Genomic DNA, 23,572 nt, shown 5'->3' with positions numbered 1-23,572 from the left:
ACAGATCCAGCCTGAAAGTAGTCTCCACCGGACCTTTATTTTGACTCCACCCAGCTTGAAGGCGTTGACTCGGGTCTGACTCCACCTCCTAGTTCTGCAGCAAACGGTACTTGAAAAACCTTGTAAAGTAAATAAGCAGCAGTCACACGCATTGAATGTGCTGTAAAAACATCCGAGCTTCATATCAACCACAGAACATCATCATGACTTCATGTGAACTGTAAAAAACACCACTGAGCAGAAACACAGAGAGTACACACAGTCGGGTCGGGTCGGAGAAACGTCTGAGTGCACCACCGAGACACGTTCTGATTGGATAATCAGTATCACACTGACGTCAGTCTGATTCACTCGTCTACGTTTTATACCAAGCAGAATATGATGTCATGAAAACTGGTGTATCAGCATGCAAATGAACTCAGGAACTGACTCATCGGTTGGTTGTGGAGTTGTTATAGACACGCCCTCAAGGGCTCTTCACTCCACCCCCCATGCCAAACTTGCCAGATTGGGATAACTTCCTGAATGATGGTGACAGCGCTGTCACTCACCAGACACTTAAACCAATGTCTTTGGATCGGCCTGGTTTGACTGGGCGGGGCTAGGCGGCGGAGTTTCAGTGTTGCGCTATTTAACTTCTTCACTGATAAAGTTCTCATTTTATCTCAGAGCTCTGATATCCGGACTGGGCTGTCTTCATCACGTTATTAAATCTTTACACGAGAAACGTGGTGTTGAAAATCCCGTGAGTTTGAGTTTATATCCAGATGACGCTCTCGAGGTCGAACACCGATTTAATGAACATTTCATGAAACTCACTTCATATTAAAAAAAGAAAGCAATTCCAAAACAAATTCAGAAATAAATCGAGCCATTCATTTAGGACAAAAGTAATGACACCCTATAAAAGGAAGGTGTGCGTGTTAGCGGACACGCTGCAGTGGCTGAGCTGCTTTAATGGAATATTTAGCGCAGTCTGTGCTGAGCAGGTGCTCTTTCACTGTTCACTCACCGTGTTGTCGTTGTGTGGGCGTGGTAAATCAGCTGGATTGTAAACGTGCTGTGTAATTTACGGCTGATTTGTGTTTATCAACAAACACACATGCGTATGAACACAGTCTGAGGAACTTTTGTAAGTCTGGTGGAATATTTAGTTGGGTTTGGCCTGAAAACATTTTTGCACAACTTTATGAAAGACTGATAAACCTTTATATCAGTGTAGCCCTAGTTTTAATAACATAACTCCAAAATTGTGCGTTCTGATCGGCTAAAATCAGTAGAAACAACACTGCGTCACACAGATAACGGTTCTCAGTAGCGCACTCAGACGTGTGGCCCGAACTGAATAAAGTGAAGTCAGGTCCTCAGAAGATCAGAATAAAGTGGAGCTGAGGCCCTCCTCATAAAGTAAATGTTTTGTTCTGTGTTAAATAAATAATGTTCCCGGTGTGTTCGAGGAACCCGAGTCCTCACAGGGTCCTCAGTTGAGCAGAGTCCCGTAGAGCTGCGCTTTCGTGAGACTGTCCTTCCTCGTCAGGCCCAGAGTGGTGAACGTTTGGTACTGTGATGCTGCCTGAGTCGGAGGAGAACTCGTTTCCTGAGGAGAGGCGCTGATCCGGTCCGGCTGAAACGACTGAAGCTCAGCACCGATTTCCATGGATCCGATTTCCAGTGACTCATTGGAGCTGTTGGGACTCACATCCACCTCTTCGTCCTCATATTCTTGCTCAAGTTCAGCCACCTGCTGCTCCACCTCCTGGTTCTCATCCTCAGTGCTGTACAAGTGTGTATTCCGGAGATCAGTACTGGAGAATGGATCCAGCAGGGTGGTGCCATGGTGCCTATAGGCATCACTTCCCTCCTGGAAGCTGCTATAGAGGGGGCCAAGCCGGATCTTGGCAGGTCGGACAGAGAAGTGCTGCTCAGAGAAGCTATATGGTGAAGCGCGTCCAGCGCTGCAGAACGAGTGAGCGCTGACGTCCTCTACGCTCAACCGCCTCCATCGACCAATCAGCACCTCCTGCTCCTCCTCTGGCTCCTCCTCCTCTTCTGGCACCAGCGCACTGCCACGCCGACTGTCACCATAGTTGACGCTGGGCGAGGTGGACGGTGGGAGGGGCTCGTAGGGCTCGCTGTAGCATGACATTGCACCACTGTAGAGAGGAGAGCCGCCGTTTTGGTAAGCGTGAGACGCGCTGAAGGCGCTCGGACTTTCTCTTTCCCAGGAATCGTCACTTTTGTGCTCATACTCAACACCGTCTCGCCACTCCATGTAGATCCCATGGTGTTGAGGCGAGGAGGTGGTGCTGTAAGGAGGCTCAGCCCCTTTTTCTTCAGACCCGCCCCCACTGAAACTGGAATAGGAGCTGGAGGCTCCGCCCACAGATGTGTTAAAATGAGGGAAGCGGTGCAGGTCGACACTGGGCCTGCGTTCACGACGACGTTCGTCTGGGCAGTACAACGCTGTGTCGCTGCTGTACACATCACACTTAGCCACGCTCCTCAAACTCAGACCCAGACGCTCGTCTCCGCTCACAGGTGTGCCAATCAGGAAGCCCGGGTGCTCATGAGGCTCGTGGAGCTCGTGACGTGTAGGACTCGGGGAACGAGATGCTTCCTCTGGTTTCTCCAAAACATTCCCCATGACAGAGGAGGGAATGGGGTCGGAATATGGCGAGCGACAGATCGGGGAGGAATCCTCAAGGTGCAGACTCAGACGCTCCAGAAAATCCGCCGGCAACTGAGAGAAAAGAAAAACTACATTAAAGTGGTTCACTTAATGACATTGTTGTTTTCATCAAGTAATAATGCTGTGTAGAGAAAAAACAGATTATGGTTCCTCCTGAGGCAGTGATCCATTATTACACCGCTCACCAGCGTTCATCTGTTTCCACGGCAACAGTAGCAAAGTAAGCCATATGTAATTAGCTAGCGGGATGTTTCAGGCTAATTACAGTGTTCGATAATAAGCACTGAAGTCTGAAGTGTGTGTGTGTGTGTGTGTTTTCCAGCAGCGGGAGAATAAAAGAGAAGGTGCTGTATGGTAGAGACCTCACTGAGGAGCACGGAGGAACGTTTTGATGATAAAACCGAATAATTCTGTCCACCTGCCTGTGGCTGCATCGCAAACCGCTGCACCGATGCCTGCAACAGTGCCGCACTGTTTCCCTACACTTTTTAAGGTAGTAGTGCGTCGGTTTGCAGCGCAGCTTCAGGCAACCCTGTGCACGTACGCGTGTGTGTGTGTGTGTGTGTGTGTGTGTGAGATAATAAACCCACCTCAGAGAGCTGAGCTCTGTACTGAGACTGATTACACTGCAGGAGCTGAGCTGCCAGGTTACAGTCCTTCCTGTATAAATCCTACAGACAACACATAGGAAGTTACACAATCTCACACACAAACTTACGCACACACACACACACACACACACACACACACACACACTGCAGTTGGGGTATAACTGAGAAATTCAGAAAAAAATACACAGTAGATAACACACACATGTATGTGCCCCTTTGTAGCATGTTGAATGGTGTGTTCTGCTCTGACAGTCGGCGTATCAGACTCTTGCTGGCCGTGGTGTGAAAATTCTCCATGCAGACACTCATCTAAGTTTCCAAACCTGTCATTGCTTAACTCTTGAATACTTTCTATCGTGAATACTATTATTAAAAAGCTTATAATCTCTGCTTTCCAAAGAAATGTATCTGGTTAAGGTCTGTTCAGTACTTTGGGAGTAACGGCAGGTTGCAGTCAGTACAACAGAGTAAAAACTCTGCTCGCGGGACGTCGGGAAACTGCCGCTGCTTTTTGAGTCATGGGAAAGTGGTCAGGCGCTCTCTCTCTCTCTCTCTCTCTCTCTCTCTCTCTCTCTCTCTCTCTCTCGTCTGATCGGTTTCCCACTGGATTACTCATCAATATCAATCAGATCACTTTTATAGGGATGTTCTCTCACTCTCACTGTTTCTGATGAAGGATTCAGCAAAATTTTCCCTCTGCTAGTTTTGATGTTCTGATTCACAGGAGACTTTGAAGTGAGTTTTCAGAGCTTTACCTACTTATTTTTTCAAATCAGACTGATTTCTGTAAATAAATCACTATTTTAGAATATAACTGGAGTTGTTTTGATGAAAAATATTGAGATCTTAGTGGTCGGAATGAGATTTTTAAAAACCGGAAGTCAGAAATGTGAGTGTTCAGTTCAGTTAATGTGAATTGTTTATTGGATGTGGATCCGACAGTTTTTTGAGGTTTGCCTTGAAAGCTGTGAACATTAACCGAAATAATCAATTTATATTCTTTCATATAAACACTAGTAGGCCCTACTGAGAAATACAAAGACCTACAAAGCGCAAAGAGGGGATTAGAAATAATCTTTTATTCCTTTTTTTTACTGAGTGTAGTAATTTAATGTTTTACCTAATTAGTATAATTAATATTGATTAATTGCTAATTTGCATAATTTGTTTTTACAAATTTTTCAAACTTTGTATTCAGTATACAACCATCTATGTCCCTGCTAATTTCCATGTAAATATCTTGAAAAATAGAAAAGTTATTAAGAAAAAATAATTTGATCTGATTGGTTAATGAGGCCCATTTTGGACCATGTGATGCTCATACAGAATATTATGTCAGTTTTCTAAAAAATTAAGCTGTTTTTTCAATCTTTGATTTCTAACATCTCAAGAATGGATAAACATATTTTAATTCTGGAAAAATTATGCTGTTCTGCATTCAATTCTGAATTCAATGAGCAGTTTGGATAGAATTTGAATTTTCACCTGATATGCTGATTTACAGAGCTAACTGACGGTCTGATTATTAACGCTGAGAAATATCTATTATTATTATTATTATTATTATTATTATTAACACAGTCTACAACCCCAAGTCAGAGAAAGTTGGGACGGTGTGGAAAATGCAAATAAAAAAGAAAGCGGTGATTTGCAAATGTACTTTGACTTGTATTTCATTACAGACAGAATGAACCCGAGATATTTCGTATTTTGTTGGTCAACTTCATTTCATTTGTTAATATCCATCCATTCTTGCATTTCAGACCTGCAACACATTCCAAAAAAAGTTGGGATGGAAGGAAATTTAGGGTGAGTAATGAGGTAAAACAATTAAATAATAACATGATGTGAAGCAAGTGATGACAACAGGTGACTGTAATCATGATTTGGTACAAAATCAGTCTCCAGGAAAGGCTGAGTGTTTGAGGGGTAAAGACGGGCCGAGGAGCTCCAGTTTATCAACAAATACCTGAGAAAATGACAACCCCAGTTCCAAAAAAAGTTGGGACACTGTGTAAACTGTAAATAAAAACAGAATGCAATACTTTCCAAATCACAGAAACCCTATATTTCATTGAAAATAGTACAAAGACAACATCACATGCTGAAACTGAGAAATTTTATTGTTTTTTGAAAAATATCTGCTCATTTTGAATTTGATGTCAGCAACACGTTTCAGAAAAGTTGGGACGGGGCGTGTTTACCACTGTGTTGCATCACCTCTACTTTTAACAACACTCTGTAAATGTTTGGGAACTGAGGAGACCAACTGCTGTAGTTTTGAAAGAGAAATGTTGTCCCATTCTTGCCTGATATACAATTTCAGTTGCTCAACAGTTCTGGGTCTCCTTTGTTGTATTTTGCACTTCATAATGCATCAAATGTTTTAAATGGGAGACAGGTCTGGACTGCAGCAGGCCAGTTTAGCACCTGGACTCTTACTACGGAACCATGCAGTTTTAATATGTGCAGAAAGCGGTTTGGTGTTGTCTTGCTGAAAGAAGGAAGGCCTTCCCTGAAAAAGATTTTGTCCGGATGGCAGCATATTGAGGGCCTGAAGATCACAGGCATCCAATGTCAGTTTTCAGCCTTGTCTCTCACATACAGAGATTTCTCCAGATTCTCTGAATCTTTTAATGATATTATGGACTATAGAGGATGTGATCCCCAAATTCTTTGCAGTTTTACATTGAGGAATGTTATTCTTAAATTGTTGCACTGTTTGCCCACACAGTCTTTCACAGAGCGGTGAACCCCTCCCCATCTTTACTTCTGAGAGACTCCGCCTCTCAGGGAGGGTCTTTTTATACCCAATCATCTTACTGACTTGTTGGCAATTAACCTAATTAGGTTTTTTTAGCATTACACAACTGTGGCAGCGGGGGCGTGGCCAAGCATCAGTTTATGAATGGAGGGTGGGGAAGGTGAGTGGCCAAGTCGTTACACCTGTTGTCAATTAATGTGTGTGTGTGTGTTTGTTGCAGCGATACAGGAGCATAAAAGGTGTAGGAGAGCACAGATGAGTGCCTGGGACCAGAACATGACTGTGTGTATGTGTGTGTACATGTGTGTCCTAGCGTGAAGCTGAAAAGCTGTCAATAAACATGTGTGAACATTATCTCCTGCCTACCGTACTTATGTACTCCACCCACATCAGGGAAATTATAACAGTGGTACTGAAACCCAGGAATACCAAAGGGAGCCAACCTGTGGAGTCCTCACCGTTCAAAGACCTCATCCATACCCTCGCTACCGCTCAGCAGAACCAGCATCAAGCGCTGACCACCCTCCAGAAGGAGCAGGAACAATGCTTCGAAGCCTTGGTGCTGGCCCAGCAGGAAGATCGCCAGGTGTTCTGGCACCTGCTCGCATTGGCGGGGTCCACGACTGCCACCGCAGCGGACCCTCCCCACCTCACCCTAACAAAGATGGGCCCACATGATGATCTGGAAGCCTTCCTAGTGCTCTTTGAGCAAGCAGCCAAAGCATGGGGGTGGCCGGTCGAGCAGCGCATAGCGCGCCTACTTCCGCTGTTGACTGATGAGGCACAGCTCGCCGCGCTGCAGCTCCCCACCAAAAGTCGGCTCATATATGCCGACTTGAAGCGAGCTTTCCTACAGCATATCGGCTGCTCCCCGGAACAACAGCATCAGCGCTTCCAGACGCTGAAGTTGGAGGAGGTCAGCTGACCATTTGCATTCAGCCAACAGCTCCAGGACGCCTGCCAGCGATGGCTGAGGGCGGATGACCGCGATGCCAAGGAAATCATCAACCTGGTGACACTGGAGCAGTTCATCACGTGACTTCCGGGAGGAACGGCAAAGTGGGTCCAGTGTCATTGCCTGGCGTCGCTGGAACAAGCCATCGAACTGGCGGAGGACCACCTGGCAGTGGCTCTGACGGCAGGAGGATGTGTTGGGAGGACACCATGGGTGCATCAGGCCAGCTGCGGGGGAGCCAGCCCACGCCTCCACGGTGGAGGAACAGGGCAGGGAAGGAAAGAAGAGAGGGAGGGGGAAGGAGAGAAAAAAGGAGAAGTCCTTTTTTCTCTCCTTCCCCCTCCCTCTCTTCTTTCCTTCCCTGCCCTGTTCCTCCACCGTGGAGGCGTGGGCTGGCTCCCCCGCAGCTGGCCTGATGCACCCATGGTGTCCTCCCATTTTCCCCTTCTGTGTCTGTGTCTTCTCCCCCTCAGGTGAGTGATGCCCATAACAATGGTGCAGAGGGAAAACCTGGGCCGGTGTGCTGGCACTGCAGGGAGCCAGGACATCTTCAGAGTCAGTGCTCCACGATGGAGGTGGGAACAGTGGTCCGGATCACTAACACACCAGAGACCTCCCTCAATCAGGCCGGAGCGAATCATATACCAGTAAGTGTACAAGGGGATATGTATCATGCCTTGGTGGATTCCAGCTGTAACCAGACCTCAATCCACCAAAGCCTGGTGCAAGGCGAGGCATTGGGGAGAGCACAAGTGCTGAAAGTGCTGTGTGTGCACGGGGATGTTCACAACTACCCATTAGTGTCCATCCACATTCTATTTCGGAGAGTAAAGCATAGAATAAAGGTGGCAGTTAATCCTCATCTCACCCGCTCGCTGATTTTGGGGACTGATTGGCCAGGGTTTAAAGAACTGATGGAACACATTGTAAGAAGTGGGTCCTGCATTAGAACGTCATGGGAAGATCCCGGTGTGGCATTGACTGGGGAAACTGTCACAGAGCCGTCTATGTCAGCACCGCATCAGGGTGATACGAGGAGTGAGGAGCAGCTCACCCCTCCTCCCTCTCTCAGGGATTCCCTTGAGGATTTCCCATTAGACCAGTCATGAGACGAGACTCTGCTTCATGCATTTGACCAAGTGAGAGTAATTGATGGTCAAACTCTCCAGCGAAGCGCGACACTGGCTTTCTCATATTTCGCTATTATTAAGGATAGGTTGTACTGAGTGATGCAGGACATTCAAACTGGTGAACAAATAACCCAGTTGTTAATCCCAAAGAGCTGTAGGGAACTTGTTATCCATGCGGCTCACTTTAATCCCATGGCCGGACACTTCAGGCAGGATAAAACACTAGCCTGAATAATGGCCCGGTTCTATTAGCCAGGGATTCGTGGGGATGTCCATCGGTGGTGTGCGGTATGCCATGAATGCCAATTAGTAAATCCCGCGGCCACTCCAAAAGCACCTTTGCACCCATCTCATCTCATCTCATTATCTTTAGCTGCTTTATCCTGTTCTACAGGGTCGCAGGCAAGCTGGAGCCTATCCCAGCTGACTATGGGCGAAAGGCGGGGTACACCCTGGACAAGTCGCCAGGTCATCACAGGGCTGACACATAGACACACAACCATTCACACCTACGGTCAATTTAGAGTCACCAGTTAACCTAACCTGCATGTCTTTGGACTGTGGGGGAAACCAGAGGAAACCCACGCAGACACAGGGAGAACATGCAAACTCCGCACAGAAAGGCCCTCGCCGGCCACGGGGCTCGAACCCGGACCTTCTTACTGTGAGGCGACAGCGCTAACCACTACACCACTGTGCCACCCACCTTTGCACCCTCTCCCTCTAATTGAGACCCCTTTTGAGAGAATTGGTATGGATCCCGTCGGGCCATTTTAGATCCGTCAGCACAGGGATATCACTTTATTTTAGTTCTGGTGGACTATGCAACGCGATATCCGGAAGCAGTGCCTCTCTGCAATATCTCAGCATGCAGTATTGCGGAAGCTTTCTTCCGTATTATCTCCCGGGTCGGGATTCCGAAAGAAATCCTGACAGACCAAGGCACTGCATTTATGTCATGCACACTGCGTGAGCTGTATGGGTTATTGGGAATTAAGTCTATCCTCACCAGTGTCTATCACCCACAAACGGATGGCTTAGTGGAACGGTTTAATCAAACACTCAAAAACTTAATTTGGAAATTTGTAAGTGAAGATACACGTAATTGGGATAAATGGCTCGAGCCCCTGTTATTTGCAGTACGAGAGGTCCTGCAAGCCTCCACAGGTTTTTCACCATTTGAGTTATTATATGGGCTTAAGCCGTGTGGCATTTTGGACATGCTCTGAGAAAACTGGGAGGAGGGACCTTTGCCTAGCAAGAACGAAATTCAATATGTTCTCGACCTACATGCAAAACTCCACACCCTCACACACTTAACCCAGGAGAATTTACGGCAGGCACAAGAACATCAAATCTGGCTGCATGAAAGGGGCACACACCTTAGAGAGTTCACACCGGCAGACAAAGTGCTCGTATTATTGCCCACATCAAGCTCCAAATTAATCGCCAAGTAGCAAGGGCCCTTTGAAGTCACATGGCGAGTTTGGGATGTTGACTATGAGGTAAGGCGAACAGATAGGGGTGGGGCATTGCAAATTTACCACCTCAACCTGCTAAAACATTGGAACGAGGGGGTCCCCATGGCATTGGCATAAGTAATCCCAGAGAAGGTGCAGCTGGGGCTGGAGGTAAAAAAAAAAAACACATCTCAGGCCACTCCGGTCCCTTGTGGAGACCACGTCTCACCAGCTCAACTCACAGAGGTGGCCAAGTTGCAGAAGGAATTTTCCGATGTGTTCTCACCCCTGCACAGCCTCACTCACCTCATAGAACACCACATTGAGACGCTCCTGGGGGTGGTGGTGCATAGCCGCTCTTACTGCTTGCCTGAACACAAAAAAAGGTGATTCAGGATGAACTCAAGGCCATGCTCGAAATGGGCATAATCGAGGAGTTCCACAGTGACTGGAGCAGCCTGGTGGTCCTGGTTCCCAAGACCGACAGGTCAGCCTGGCTCTGTGTGGACTATAGAAAGGTCAACACGGTGTCTAAATTTGATGCATACCCAGTGCCTCGCATTGATGAGTTGCTCGATTGGTTAGGCACTGCTTGCTTTTATTCGACACTGGATCTAACGAAGGGATATTGGCAGATCCCCTTGACTCCTCTATCCCAAGAGAAAACGGCCTTTTCCACACTGTTTGGGTTACACCAATTTGTCACGCTTCCTTTTTGGGTTATTTGGGGCTCCTGCTACCTTCCAGTGGCTCATAGACAAGATCCTCCGCCCTCACACCGCCTACACAGCAGTGTACCTTGACAATATCATTATTTATAGCAATGACTGGCTGCGGCACCTGGAACACCTTAGGGCCGTCCTAAAGTCGCTGAGGCATGCGGGTCTCGCAGCTAATTAAAAGTGTGCAATTGGGCAGGTGGAAGTATGGTATCTGGGTTTCCACTTGGGTTATGGGCAGGTGCGTCCCCAAATTAACAAGACTGCAGCAATTGCAGCCTACCTGAGGCCTAAGACCAAAAAGGGGGTGAGACGGTTCCTGGAGTTGGCTGGCTACTGTCGTAGGTTCATACCTAATTATTCAGATGTCACCAGCCCACTGACTGATCTCACTAAAAAGGGAGCACCAGATCTGGTCCAGTGGATGGAGCAGTTCCAACAGGCTTTCTCTAAGGTAAAAGCTGCACTGTGTGGTGGGCCACTTTTACACAACCCCTGACTTCTCTCTCCCCTTTGTTTTACAGACGGACGCATCGGACAGGGGGCTGGGGGCCGTTCTGTCCCAGAAGGTGGAGGGTGAGGAATGTCCTGTGCTGTACATCAGCTGTAAGCTCTCGATGCGTGAAAGCAAGTACAGCACTATCGAAAAGGAGTGTCTGGCCATCAAGTGGGCAGTCCTCGCCCTCCGATACTACCTGTTGGGACGCCATTTCACCCTCTGTTTGGACCACATGCCCTTCCAGTGGCTCCACCACATGAAGGATGCCAGTGCGCAGATCACCTGTTGGTATCTTGCCCTACAGCCATTTAAATTCGAGGTGGTCTACAGGCCAGGGGCGCAGATGGTGGTGGCAGACTTCCTGTCCCATCGGGGGGGGGGGGGGGGGGAGTCCACTGCAGGCTGAACGTCTCCCTGGCCTGAGTTGGGTGGTGGGGGTATGTGGCAGTGGGAGCATGGCCAAGCGTCAATTTGTGAATGGAGGGCGGGGTCAGGGAAGGTGAGTGGCCAAGTCATTACACCTGTTGTCAATGAATGTGTGTGTGTGTGTTTGTTGCAGTGATAAGGGAGCATAAAAGGAGAAGGAGACCACAGAAGAGTGCCTGGGACCAGAACACGACTGTGTGTGTGTGTGTGTGTGTGTGTCCTTGAGTGAAGCTGAAAAGCTGCCAATAAATGTGTGTGAACATTATCTCCCGCCTGTGGGCTTTAAAGATAATTGGGCTAATTTTGAGGGCACTGCTGGCCTGTTAGGGCGGGACAGTATCCATCCCACTCGGGAAGGTGCTGCTCTCATTTCCTGCAGCATAGGTCATAGTCTCAGAACAGGCCTAGTTAATTTCTGACAATCCCGAGCCAAGGCCAGGGAGCAGACGAACAGGCTAAACCGACTGTCTGCTAGCTGCACAGAGTTGTCACTCAGGGTCCACTACATCGAGACTGTGTCTGTTCCCCGAGCTCAACAAAAAGGTAGAAATACTCAGAGAGTTTGTTCCAGTAACCTAATCAATATAAAATTAGATCATACTGACTGTACAGCCGCTGCCAGCACCTTTGATCTAAAGGTAGGGCTATTAAATATTAGATCTCTTACATCTAAAGCGCTAATGGTTAATGAACTCATTACTGATCCGGAGTTTAATGTACTTTGTTTAACTGAAACATGGATTAAGCCAAATGAATATATAGCATTAAATGAAGCGAGTCCTCCTGGATACAGTTATATACACCAGCCTCGTCTAACTGGCAGAGGAGGAGGCGTCGCAGTTATTTATAATTATCTAGGTGTAACAAAAAAACCTGGCTATAAATTTAATACATTTGAAGTTCTTCATACTCATATAATGTATGTAGCCTCAAAAAATAAGTCTACCCAGTTAATTCCATTACTTATTATTTACAGGCCCCCGGGGCCATATTCTGAGTTTCTTTCTGAATTTGCAGATTTTATCTCAGATCTGGTTATTTCCTTAGACAAAGTTTTAGTTGTCGGAGATTTTAATATTCACTTCGATAACCCAGAAGACCCTTTAAAAACAGCGTTTGTGTCCATTTTAGATTCAATAGGGATTAATCAGAATGTCATAAGACCGACCCATAATGGTGGTCACACCCTCGATCTAATACTAACATTCGGGTTAAACGTAGAAAATATAGTCACACTTCCACAGTCTGAAGTTATCTCAGATCATTATCTCATCTCATTCAAAATATGTCTGAGTAATAATATATGCACCTCACCACGCTACTGTATTAAACGTACTTTCACATCAACTACTGCACAGAGCTTTATAAATGATCTCCCAGTTATCAGCTTTGATTGGGTCACTGTCAGCCCCTGCAGAACTTGATCAGGCAACTGAATACTTAGATTCAATGTTCCGCCATACTTTAGATAATGTAGCTTCTCTTAAAAGGAAAATGTTCAGAGAGAAAAAATTAGCACCCTGGTATAATGATGACACTCGCACTTTAAAACAGACCACTCGAAAATTGGAACGTAAATGCCGTCAAACAAAATTGGTAGTGTTCAAATTAGCGTGGAAGGAGAGCTTCCTGAAGTATAGAAAAGCTCTTAGTGCTGCGAGATCAATATATCTCTCCTCCCTAATAGAAGATGATAAAAATAATCCTAGATTCCTATTTAATACTGTAGCAAAATTAACCAGGAATAAGTCCACTATCAACACATGCACACCTGCAGTATGGAGTAGCAACGACTTCATGAATTTTTTTAATGACAAAATTGAGAATATCCGACAAAAAATTCAAACTACTAATTTAAGGTCAGACAATGTAAGTGACCCTGTAGTTAACAATATAACTGTATCAGATCAGCAATTAGAATGTTTTACTCCCCTTAGAGAAACTGAATTACTTTCATTAATCTCGGCATCAAAAGCCTCAACTTGCGTACTAGATCCCTTACCTACACATCTATTCAAACAGATAATACCTGAAGTAACTGAACCGCTTCTAAAAATAATAAATTCTTCTCTTAGGATTGGCTATGTACCCAAATCCTTTAAACTAGCAGTTATCAAACCCCTGATTAAAAAACCTGACCTTGAGCCCTGTCAGCTGTCCAATTATCGGCCAATATCAAACCTCCCCTTTATCTCCAAGATCCTTGAAAAAGCTGTGGCACAGCAGTTATGCTCATATTTACATAGGAATAACATCCATGAAATGTATCAGTCAGGATTTAGACCTCATCATAGCACAGAGACAGCTCTGGTTAAAGTAGTAAACGACCTACTGTTGGCGTCTGATCAGGGCTGTGTCTCGCTGCTTGTGTTGCTTGACGTTAGTGCAGCATTTGATACCATTGATCATTCCATTCTTCTGGATAGACTAGAAAATGTTGTGGGAGTTAAGGGAATGGCCCTCTCCTGGCTCAGCTCTTATTTAACTGATCGCTATCAGTATGTTGATGTAAATGGTGATTTTTCTAGACATGCTGAGGTAAAGTTTGGTGTTCCACAAGGTTCTGTCTTGGGTCCACTGCTTTTTTCTTTATATATGTTCCCTCTGGGTGATATTATTCGTAAACATTGTATTAGTTTCCACTGTTATGCTGATGACACACAGTTGTATGTCTCTGCAAAACCTGATGAGAGACACCAGCTTAATAGAATTGAGGAATGTGTGAAGGACATTAGACACTGGATGCTTATTAACTTCCTTCTGCTTAACTCTGACAAGACTGAAGTACTTGTACTCGGACCACATGCAGCTAGAAGTAAGTTTTCTGATTCCACAGTAACTCTGGATGGCCTTTCTGTTTCTTCATGTGCAGCAGTAAAAGACCTCGGAGTGATTATTGACCCCAGTCTTTCATTTGAAACTCACATTGATAACATTACCCTGATAGCTTTCTTTCATCTTAGAAATATTGCAAAGATAAGAAATTTAATGTCACTACATGACACAGAAAAACTAGTCCATGCTTTCGTTCCCTCCAGGTTGGATTATTGTAATGCCTTACTGTCTGGATGTTCCAATAAGTGCATAAACAAGCTCCAGTTAGTTCAAAATGCGGCAGCAAGAGTCCTTACTAGAACTAGAAAATATGACCCCATCACGCCTGTCTTATCCACACTGCATTGGCTCCCAATCAAATTTCGTATTGATTATAAAATACTACTATTGACCTTTAAAGCACTGAATGGTCTCGCACCACAGTACCTGAGTGAACTTCTGCTCCTCTATGACCCGCCACGCCTACTTAGATCAAAAGATGCAGGCTATCTGCTGGTACCTCGTATAGCGAAGGCTACAACAGGGGGCGGAGACTTTTCTTACAAAGCCCCACAGTTATGGAACAGCCTTCCAAGTAGTGTTTGGGAATCAGACACAGTCTCAGTGTTTAAGTCTCAGCTGAAAACGTATCTGTTTAGTCAAGCCTTGTGTTAATGGTGTTTATGAGGTAAAGGTATAGATCTGGAGGATCCTCAGACAGAGTGTTTTGGTAAACTGGGATGTATGGATGCTGTCAGTCCCCACTCGCTTGCTCACTCGAGTTTGTTGATGGTCTAGTGGCTGCTGCTTTATGTCCCGGGGCTCCCTCATGCACGGGCGATTGCTCTAAGACAGCGAGGGAGGCTCAGCCTCCTCTAAAAATGACGAACATCATGTAGGATGAATTGCGCTAGGCTTATGTTATAGCCGACCTTATAACATTGCTATTTCAGATCCAGAATCATAGAAATATATATGTGCTCAACTCAAGTACAGTGCAAAATCATTCCGTTATAACTTTCCCCAGTTCGCCTAATGTGTGCGTGAGTTTTTCCCCCTCGTGACAGCGCGATGCAGCCCAGCCTCAGTGGACTTCAATGGCATTTGGGAGCTCTGCGCTTTCAATATCAAAATGCAAGATGGTTATTGGACAAATACTGTGAAAATGCCCGCCCACGGACTCCCAGCCTCACAGTGGGAGGGACATGGCAGTTTCCACGAGGAGACTGGTGATTGGTGAAAGCAGCAGGATATTTTCTTTGATTGACAGCTCGTTTCAACTATAGACAGGCAGCGGTGAATTTCAGTTCAGTCCCATGCGGATTCGCAAGTGCTGTGGTGTATTGTAAGAGATCAGCTTACATTTCGATTTCATTCATTACATACGGTTTCTACCAGCTTTTTTAGTTTGTATATATTTTCATTGTAAATAAAGTGTAAATAGGGGCGGCACGGTGGTGTAGTGGTTAGCGCTGTCGCCTCATAGCAAGAAGGTCCTGGGTTCGAGCCCCGGGGCCGGCGAGGGCCTTTCTGTGCAGAGTTTGCATGTTCTCCCCGTGTCCGCGTGGGTTTCCTCCGGGTGCTCTGGTTTCCCCCACAGTCCAAAGACATGCAGGTCAGGTTAACTGGTGACTCTAAATTGAGCGTAGGTGTGAATGTGAGTGTGAATGGTTGTTTGTGTCTATGTGTCAGCCCTGTGATGACCTGGCGACTTGTCCAGGGTGTACCCCGCCTTTTGCCCGTAGTCAGCTGGGATAGGCTCCAGCTTGCCTGCGACCCTGTAGAAGGATAAAGCGGCTAGAGATAATGAGATGAGATGATATAAAGTGTAAATATAGTGTTGTCAAGTTTGCTATCTTAGTTCCAGAAATTTCGTTTATTTGAGTGACTGAACTTGAACTTGAGGGGGCTAGTCAGCTAGCAAGAAAGCTGCGCACGGATGCCAAGCATTGCTGATTTAATTTTGGCGAAGCCATTTGCCAGTCTTCCTTTCGAGGAAAAAATTAAAATTAAAGAGCAGGGTAGACCAACGCCTCAAATTGACTTGGTGAAAAAGGTCAGGAATAATACTCGTTCCTTTCAGCTCTCCTGGTACGAGAAAGTGAATTGGCTAACAGCCAGTGACCCACATCAACAACAGTAAATAGGCTACATTAGTAATATGTCATGGATGGACCAAAAATATAGAATCTATTTAAAATGTTTATGCTGAGTATATTATATTGGAATATATATTTCTCTGGATATGAATTAAATACAGCTACAATTTGGAAAACATTTTTAAACAAAAACACAGCCGAGAACATTTCACACTACAGACCTGGATTAAAAGTGAAGGGTTATCAAAATTGTCAATAAAACATTTCTCAGTCAAAATAAGTAAAATATAGGGAAAGTGTCATTGAATGAAATGTGTGGCACCCAGCTCTATGTTTGGCTCCCCAAGGTCAGTGCTTGTGCCTATTCCAGAACACTCTGCTGTTACTGCTGAGGTTCCTGACAAAGAGCTGCTTTCAATAATGATCAATTTTTAAACAACATGCCACAATTTTAAAATATAAAATGTTAAAATATACCCCCCCCCAACACCACCATCATGTATATTGGACAGTAGGCTAATGGGCCAAAAGAACCTGTTATTTCACAGTTTGTGACCCTGCCAACAATCAGCCAGATCAGAGGCAAGAGTATGGGCAAAATTGATGTTTTTTCTTTTTTCTTTTAAAATCTGGAAATATCGTAACCGACCAGCCTCCCCTGTTTGAAAGACTACCAGCCGCCACTGCCCTCATGCCTGTGTTACCTTCTGGCTCTCCCCTTTTAGTTATGCTGTCATAGTTAGTTGCCGGAGTCCCTGCTTGTACTCAGTGCAATATGTATACTGTTCCTACTTATTCAGGTGACATTGGGCATACCTAACAACCTGCGTTTTCTCTCTCTTTCTCTCCCCTCCCAAAACTGTCCCTCTGAGTTACATGTCGGTCCTGGGATCGAGATGCTGAACCTCTTCTGCTCCTCGGACCTGCCTGATCCATCCTGGTGCCCTGTGTCTGGCTGGAGTCTCATCGCATCGCTCCTGTGGAGGACGGCCCCATGTGGACAGTTGAAAGTCACACCTGGAGGACGCTCTGGACTCTTACAGTAATGCTTTTATGGCTGAGGACTACAGTTGACTTGCTAACTTTAGGACTGCAGTTGTCATGAACAGTTTTGCACTCAAGTTTCCATCAATGAAGAGTTTATAACATCAACGAAACTGACTTCATGTTAAAACTGTTAATATTATAGTCAGGCTGTCTGTTGTCGCCCAAATGAGGATGGGTTCCCTTTTGAGTCTGGTTCCTCTCGAGATTTCTTCCTCATGTCGTCTGAGTTTTTCCTTGCCACCGTCGCCACAGGCTTCATCATTGGGGATAGATTAGGGATAAAATTAGCTCATGTTTTAAGTCTTTCAAATTCTGTAAAGTTGCTTTGCGACAATGTTTGTTTATTGTTAAAAGCGCTGTACAAATAAACTTGACTTGACTGCCGTAATTCTGTACTCCACCCACATCAGGGAAATTATTGCAACAACTTTTTCAGTCTTTTGTTGTCCTTGTCCCAAGTTTTCTGAAACGTGTTGCTGCCATCAAATTCAAAATGAGCATACAGTATATTTTTCAAAAAACAATAAAATTTCTCAGTTCCAACATTTGATATGTTGTCTTTGTACTATTTTCAATGAAATATAGATACTCTAGTAGCTCATGCTGGTTATGTATGCACTTTTATGTCCAGAGCTAAACTCTTCAGAAATCAACTAATTGAAGGTCACTGATCAGTGTTTGCTTGGTAACACATTTGCCACTGATGGCGAAATGGCCACGCCCCCTTTTTAGCGAAGAACTACCAATTACCACCGCTGCATCTCCGGAACCGTCCGGCCTAGAAGGTCATGTGACCATTCAAAATGTCCAGAATTGCCACATTATGGGGGGTCGGTAATACATTATTATGTCCTAAAACCAATGGTTTTCAAGATATTTGCAAAAGACTAATTTCAACACATTTCGAACCCATGTTCAGTGTAATTTACATGGATGTAATATATATGCCATGCCATGACTCATCCCACCATTGCCCTGACACTGTTTTGCTACTGAGTGTTCATGAAAATACCAAGTGTATCCTATAATATTTGTTTCTTTTTGTTTTAGGAAGTGATCAGCGTTCAAGTTTTAAAGTGTTCTTTGATGGAAAGTAATTATAATTTGAGCTGGTCAACCAACTTCCACAAGACAAAAGGAATGTAAAATGTGATGCTCAAATGATAACAGTTGATTTCATGGCACTCGTACGTAGACTACCAATAAAAAAGATGGACATTGAAACATTTGGGCAATTGGCTGAGACTTTATCCAAAATCATTCTTGCTACCGCAGTGGAGTCAACAAGAATAGATATTATTTTTGATGTTTATCAAAAATCATCGATCAAGCAAATGGAATGTGCAGAGAGAAGTTCCGAACAAATCACTATCACCATTAGGTCTGACAATCAGAAGGTACCTCTTGATCTAGACATGTTCTGGAGCTCAATGTTGAACAAAGTGAGGTTCCAAGAGTACTTCTTCAAGTGGATGCTACAAAATATTGTGTCAGTAAGGAAATCTTCTTCGGTGGAGTATATGGTGGTGAATGTAGAAAACTGTTTGCGGGCAAAGAAACAACAATCACAAAGCTCTCAAGCAACCAAGAAGAGGCTGATGACAGAATCATGTTCCATATCAATGATGGTGTAAAACATGGTTTTCAATCGATCTTAGTTGACTCACCTGACACAGATGTTTTCGTAAACCTCATCTTCCATTTCAAGAAAACATGGGAACTACAAAAACTCTATGTAAAGCTTGGCAACAGGAAGAACAAGAAGACTGTGCCTGTTCACCTGTTAGTTGATCAACTGAACAGCAATTTGGTGTCGTGTCTACCAGCAATTCACGCATTAAGTGGGTGCGACAGTACCAGCAAGTTGGGTTCAAAGCTGGCTGGCCTGAAAGCTTCAATGGATCTCTCTCTATTGAAAGGGTTTGGTGCAGAGGAATTGTCACCGAAGATGATAAGTAATGCTGAAAAATTCCTTGTAACTGGATTAAAGAAAACCGACTGTTCAACATTTGATGAGTATCGATGGGAGCAGTACCATAATTCTAGGAAAGAACTTGACTTTAACCAGCTTGTGTGCTGTTCCTCCACACTACAAGAACACATAAAACGAGCATATCTGCAGTGCAGATTGTGGTTAGAAGCTCCAAATCCTCTAATGATTAAACTAGATCCGCTCAAGTTTGGATATAAAACAACAGACTTCGGCATAACTCCTGTGATACTGCCTGTACCATGCAGACCAGATGACCTACCGCCTCCATGCAAATGCCCAACGTCATGTATGAGTACCAAGAAATGCACTTGCAGAGCAAAGAACTTAAAATATGTGGTGTTTTGTGGTTGTAGTAAGGGCAAAAAGTGTCGAAATCCACATAACTAAACTGACAAATATGGATAATGTACATAAGTAATATAAAAAAGGTCAGGACTGTAGTGTATGATGCAGAAATTAGTTTATTGAAAATATATTGAAAACCATTGGTTTTAGGACATAATAATGTATTACCGACCCCCCATAATGTGGCAATTCCGGACATTTTGAATGGTCACATGACTTTCTAGGCCGAACAGTTCCGGAGATACAGCGGTGGTAATTGGTAGTTCTTCGCTAAAAAGGGGGCGTGGCCATTTCGCCAATTTCGCCTTCAGTGGCAAATGTGTTACCAAGCAAACACTGATCAGTGACCTTAATTAGTTGATTTCTGAAGAGTTTAGCTCTGGACATAAAAGTGCATACATAACCAGCATGAGCTACTCTAGTAAGAGTTTCCATGATTTGCAAATCTTCAGATTCTGTTTTTATTAGTTTTACACAGCGTCCCAACTTTCTTGGAATTGGGATTGTAATAATCTGAACATGGAGCTCAGAAAAGCTGCGTAACTCAAGTCTGAACACCAGGAACTTTCTCCACATCAACACTGACGTCTGATTGGATTGTTCATCAGTTAGGTTCAACAACACTGTATCACCGTGTGTGTGTGTGTGTGTGTGTTCTTACATTGTCCTCTTTAAGCTTCTCGATGGTGATCTTTGCCTCCATCAGGTGTGTGTTAAGGACAATGATCTCATGACTGAGTGCTCGCTTCTCATCATCATGATGTTGGGACTGAGACACACACACGGAGTCATAAAAGTAAAGAATCGTTTATGTTTATGAATTCAGTGCACTGATAACACCTGCTTTATGAAATGTGTGTGTGTGTGCGCAGTTCACCCACAGTTCGGTGGATTTTGTCCTCCAGGTCCTGATTAATCCTCTGTAACGCTGAATAACTGCTCTGTATTCTGTAGTAAAGCAAATCAGAAATCAAACCTGGGCTGTGCTCCAATTCTCTCCCACACTCCCCCTTATCCACTCCCCCTTATCCACTCCCCCTTATCCACTTCCCCTTATCCACTCCCCCTTATCCACTCCCCCTTATCCACTTCCCCTTCATTAAGTGCCCTTGGGCCATCTTTAGAACAATTGTGTTACATTATCAGCTCAAGTGAAGTGTGTTAAAGGATCATTAGAGTCACAGCAGGAGCTTCATCGCTCTGTGTGTGTGTGTGTGTGTGTGTGTGTGCGCCATACCTCCTCAGTTTATCAGTGAACTTGTCGAGTTCCTCCTGAGCTCTGCGCAGTTCGGTCTCGAGGTACTGCCGCGTGGAGTCAAACTCACTCTCCAACAGCTCCAGCTTCTGAGTGGTGAAGGACAGACGCTTCCTCAGATCCTCCTTCTGCTCCTGTAGAGAGCTAAACACACACACACACACACACACACACACACACTGGTTTCTCCTGCAGGCCCACAGTCACAGTGAGATTCACACTTTATTATGAGTGTAAGTTATTAGTGAATCAGTGATGTGTTTTCTTATCTCACAGGAGACACACACACACACACACACACACACACACACACCTAGCAGCACAGACACTGTGTGAACATCCACTTTAATGTGTTTAGATTAACTTCCGCTTCAAAAGGATGCTAAACTGCATCAGCTATGCTCAGAGATCTCTCTCACACACACACACACACACACACACACACACACACACACACACACACACACAGATGTCAGTGTTATGTGTCTGAGAGAAACTGGGCGTATTTCCTTCTGTAATCGGCTCCTGATTGTCACATGATCACGGATAAACCATACAACAGCAACAACAACAGCATTAATGTCTCACTCCTTTCCTGTCTCACTCTCTCAGTGTGTGCCTCACTCCTCCCCTGTCTCACTCTCTTAATTTCTCACTCCTCCAATCTCACTGACTCAATGTCTCACTCTCTGTGTGTGCCTCACTCCTTTCCTGTCTCACTCACTCAGTGTCTCACTCCTTCCCTGTATCACTCTCTCAAAGGACCACTCCTTGCATGTCTCACTCTCTCCCTCCATGTCTCACTCCTGCCTTGTCACACTCTCATCATCTCACTCTTTCCCTGTCCCACTCTCTCATCGTCTCACTCCTTCCCTGTCTCATTCTCTCAATGGACCACTCCTTGCATGTCTTACTCTCTCCTACTGTGCCTCACTCCTGCCCTGCCTCACTCTCTCATCATCTCCCTCCTTACCTGTCTCACTCTGTTACAGGACCACTCCTTCCCTGTCTCACTCTCTCATTGTCTCACTCCTTCCCTGTATCACTCTCTCAATGTCTCACTCCTTCCCTGCCTCTCTCTCATCATCTCACTCCTTCCCTGTCTCATTCTCTCAATGTCTCACTCCTTCCCTGTCTCACTCTCTCAATGCACCACTCCTTGCATGTCTCACTCTCTCGCTCTGTGTCTCACTCCTTCATTGTTTCACTCTCTCAATTTCACTCTTTCCCTGTCTCACTCAATGTCTCACTCCTTCCCTGTCTCACACTCAGCATCTCACTCATTCTCTCTCTTGCTCACTCAATGTGTGTCTCACTCCTTCCCTGTCTCACTCTCTCAGTGTCTCACTCCTTCCCTGTCTCACTCTCTCAGTGTCTCACCTTTTCTTCTGGTGCTTACAGCCGGCCCTGTAGCTCTTCAGGCCGGTTTTGCCAATGTAGATCTTCTTCATGGTGTCTGTGTGTGAACATCAGCTCTCATGGAGACGTACAGCAGCTTGTGGTATTTATCTCTCTTCCTCTCTGTGGAATGTGTTACAGAATTGCTGTGGGTCCTCTGTGAGCACCCTGCAGACAGACAGAAAGACAAACAGGGAGAGTGAGACAGAGAGAGATAGAGAGAGATCAATGTTCTGCTCACATTCATCAGATGTGCTTTGTGAAGTGTAGAGGAGACGGAACAGAGAGGTGAGAGGAGCAGTAATAATACTACACACACACACACACACACACACACACACACAGTCTGTTCTTCTGACTATCCAGATGGTGGGAGCTGTGAATGTGTCTCACTGCAAACGTGTGAGTCATCACTGCCTGTAGACAGAGAGAGAGAGAGAGGGGACAGATGGAGACAGAGAGACAGATTCCTCCTTCACTCATCTCTTGGTGTGGACAGATCATCTCCCAGGAAACCCTTTGACTATGGAAACCCAGAAAGTCTCTCTCTCTCTCTCTCTCTCTCTCTCTCTCACACACACACACACACACCAAGTTTTAATGAGGGAAGCATAAAACCATAATGAAGACAGAGAGAGGCAGACAGACAGACAGATATGCACTTCCTGTTAATATCTCGTGGTGATGATGCCACTCGGGTGATCTCAGAGCCTTCACTGGGACGGTTCCTCATCTACACTCACTGAACTAAAGCTCTCAGATTACTGTTCAAATAAAAATACATAAAATTAATAATAAAATTTATTCTCAAGAAAAGATCAAATGTGTAAAATCCCCCACTGGGTGGAGCCAGTGATTTCCGTGTGAAGCCTGTTCTTCTCTTACCCTGTGTGTGTGTGTAGTGTTCTCCTATGGGTTAAACCCCCGTGTGTGTCTCTGAGGTTCTGGAGAAAGTGGAATGCCTCCTGAGAAAGTCTGAGCAGCCAGCATGCAGTTGGACAAACACAGAGAAGGTGACAGGAAGCAGAGGAACCTGGGTCCTGAGTAGTACACCTGCCCAGCTGTCCACAACGGGGCGGAGCAAGCATGAGTCAACTGAAGGGTTCAGCACAGAGGAACCTGTGTGTGCAGGAGACCGGGCATGACTGTTCAACCTGCAGTGGTGTAAGGGACACTGCTTCAAGTTTCAGACTGATTGGGAGTGGCCTCAGTGAGCAGACTCTCTCTCTCACACACACACACACACACACACACACACATTCAGGTCTCAACGGGGCAGTAAACTGTAGTGATGCACCAGAAACCAGAAACAACTCGCTCCATACCACCCCGTTTCAGCCTGAGTCGGATCAATCCCACTCTGAACTG

General features: G+C 45.2%; 1 protein-coding gene across 1 annotated transcript; it reads right to left on the bottom strand.

Annotated features, from left to right (window-relative positions):
* Positions 1-1,230: 1,230 nt before the first annotated feature.
* On the bottom strand, positions 1,231-22,257 carry si:dkey-174m14.3 (uncharacterized protein LOC563117 homolog). The gene is made up of 6 exons (XM_060916203.1): positions 22,187-22,257; positions 20,789-20,950; positions 20,433-20,499; positions 20,213-20,320; positions 3,280-3,360; positions 1,231-2,740 (listed from the first exon to the last, which is right to left on the bottom strand). Exons 1-6 carry the CDS (start codon positions 22,255-22,257, stop codon positions 1,481-1,483), a joined length of 1,749 nt encoding a protein of 582 aa, XP_060772186.1. The 3' UTR covers positions 1,231-1,480.
* Between the last annotated feature and the right edge of the window lie 1,315 nt (positions 22,258-23,572).

This window comes from Neoarius graeffei, chromosome 3, assembly GCF_027579695.1.
Source record: "Neoarius graeffei isolate fNeoGra1 chromosome 3, fNeoGra1.pri, whole genome shotgun sequence".
Classification (NCBI taxonomy): Eukaryota; Metazoa; Chordata; class Actinopteri; order Siluriformes; family Ariidae; genus Neoarius; species Neoarius graeffei.
The sequence above is the reverse complement of the archived record's forward strand: the minus strand, read 5'-3'. Positions and strand labels throughout refer to the sequence as shown.

Excerpts from the sequence above, each read along its gene's own strand:
- si:dkey-174m14.3 (XM_060916203.1), bottom strand. The coding sequence starts at position 22,257 with ATGAAGAAGATCTACATTGGCAAAACCGGCCTGAAGAGCTACAGGGCC. Across the intron at positions 20,500-20,788 it reads TTCACTGATAAACTGAGGAG|AATACAGAGCAGTTATTCAG; the intron begins GTATGGCGCACA and ends GCTTTACTACAG. Across the intron at positions 2,741-3,279 it reads ACAGAGCTCAGCTCTCTGAG|TTGCCGGCGGATTTTCTGGA; the intron begins GTGGGTTTATTA and ends CTTTTCTCTCAG.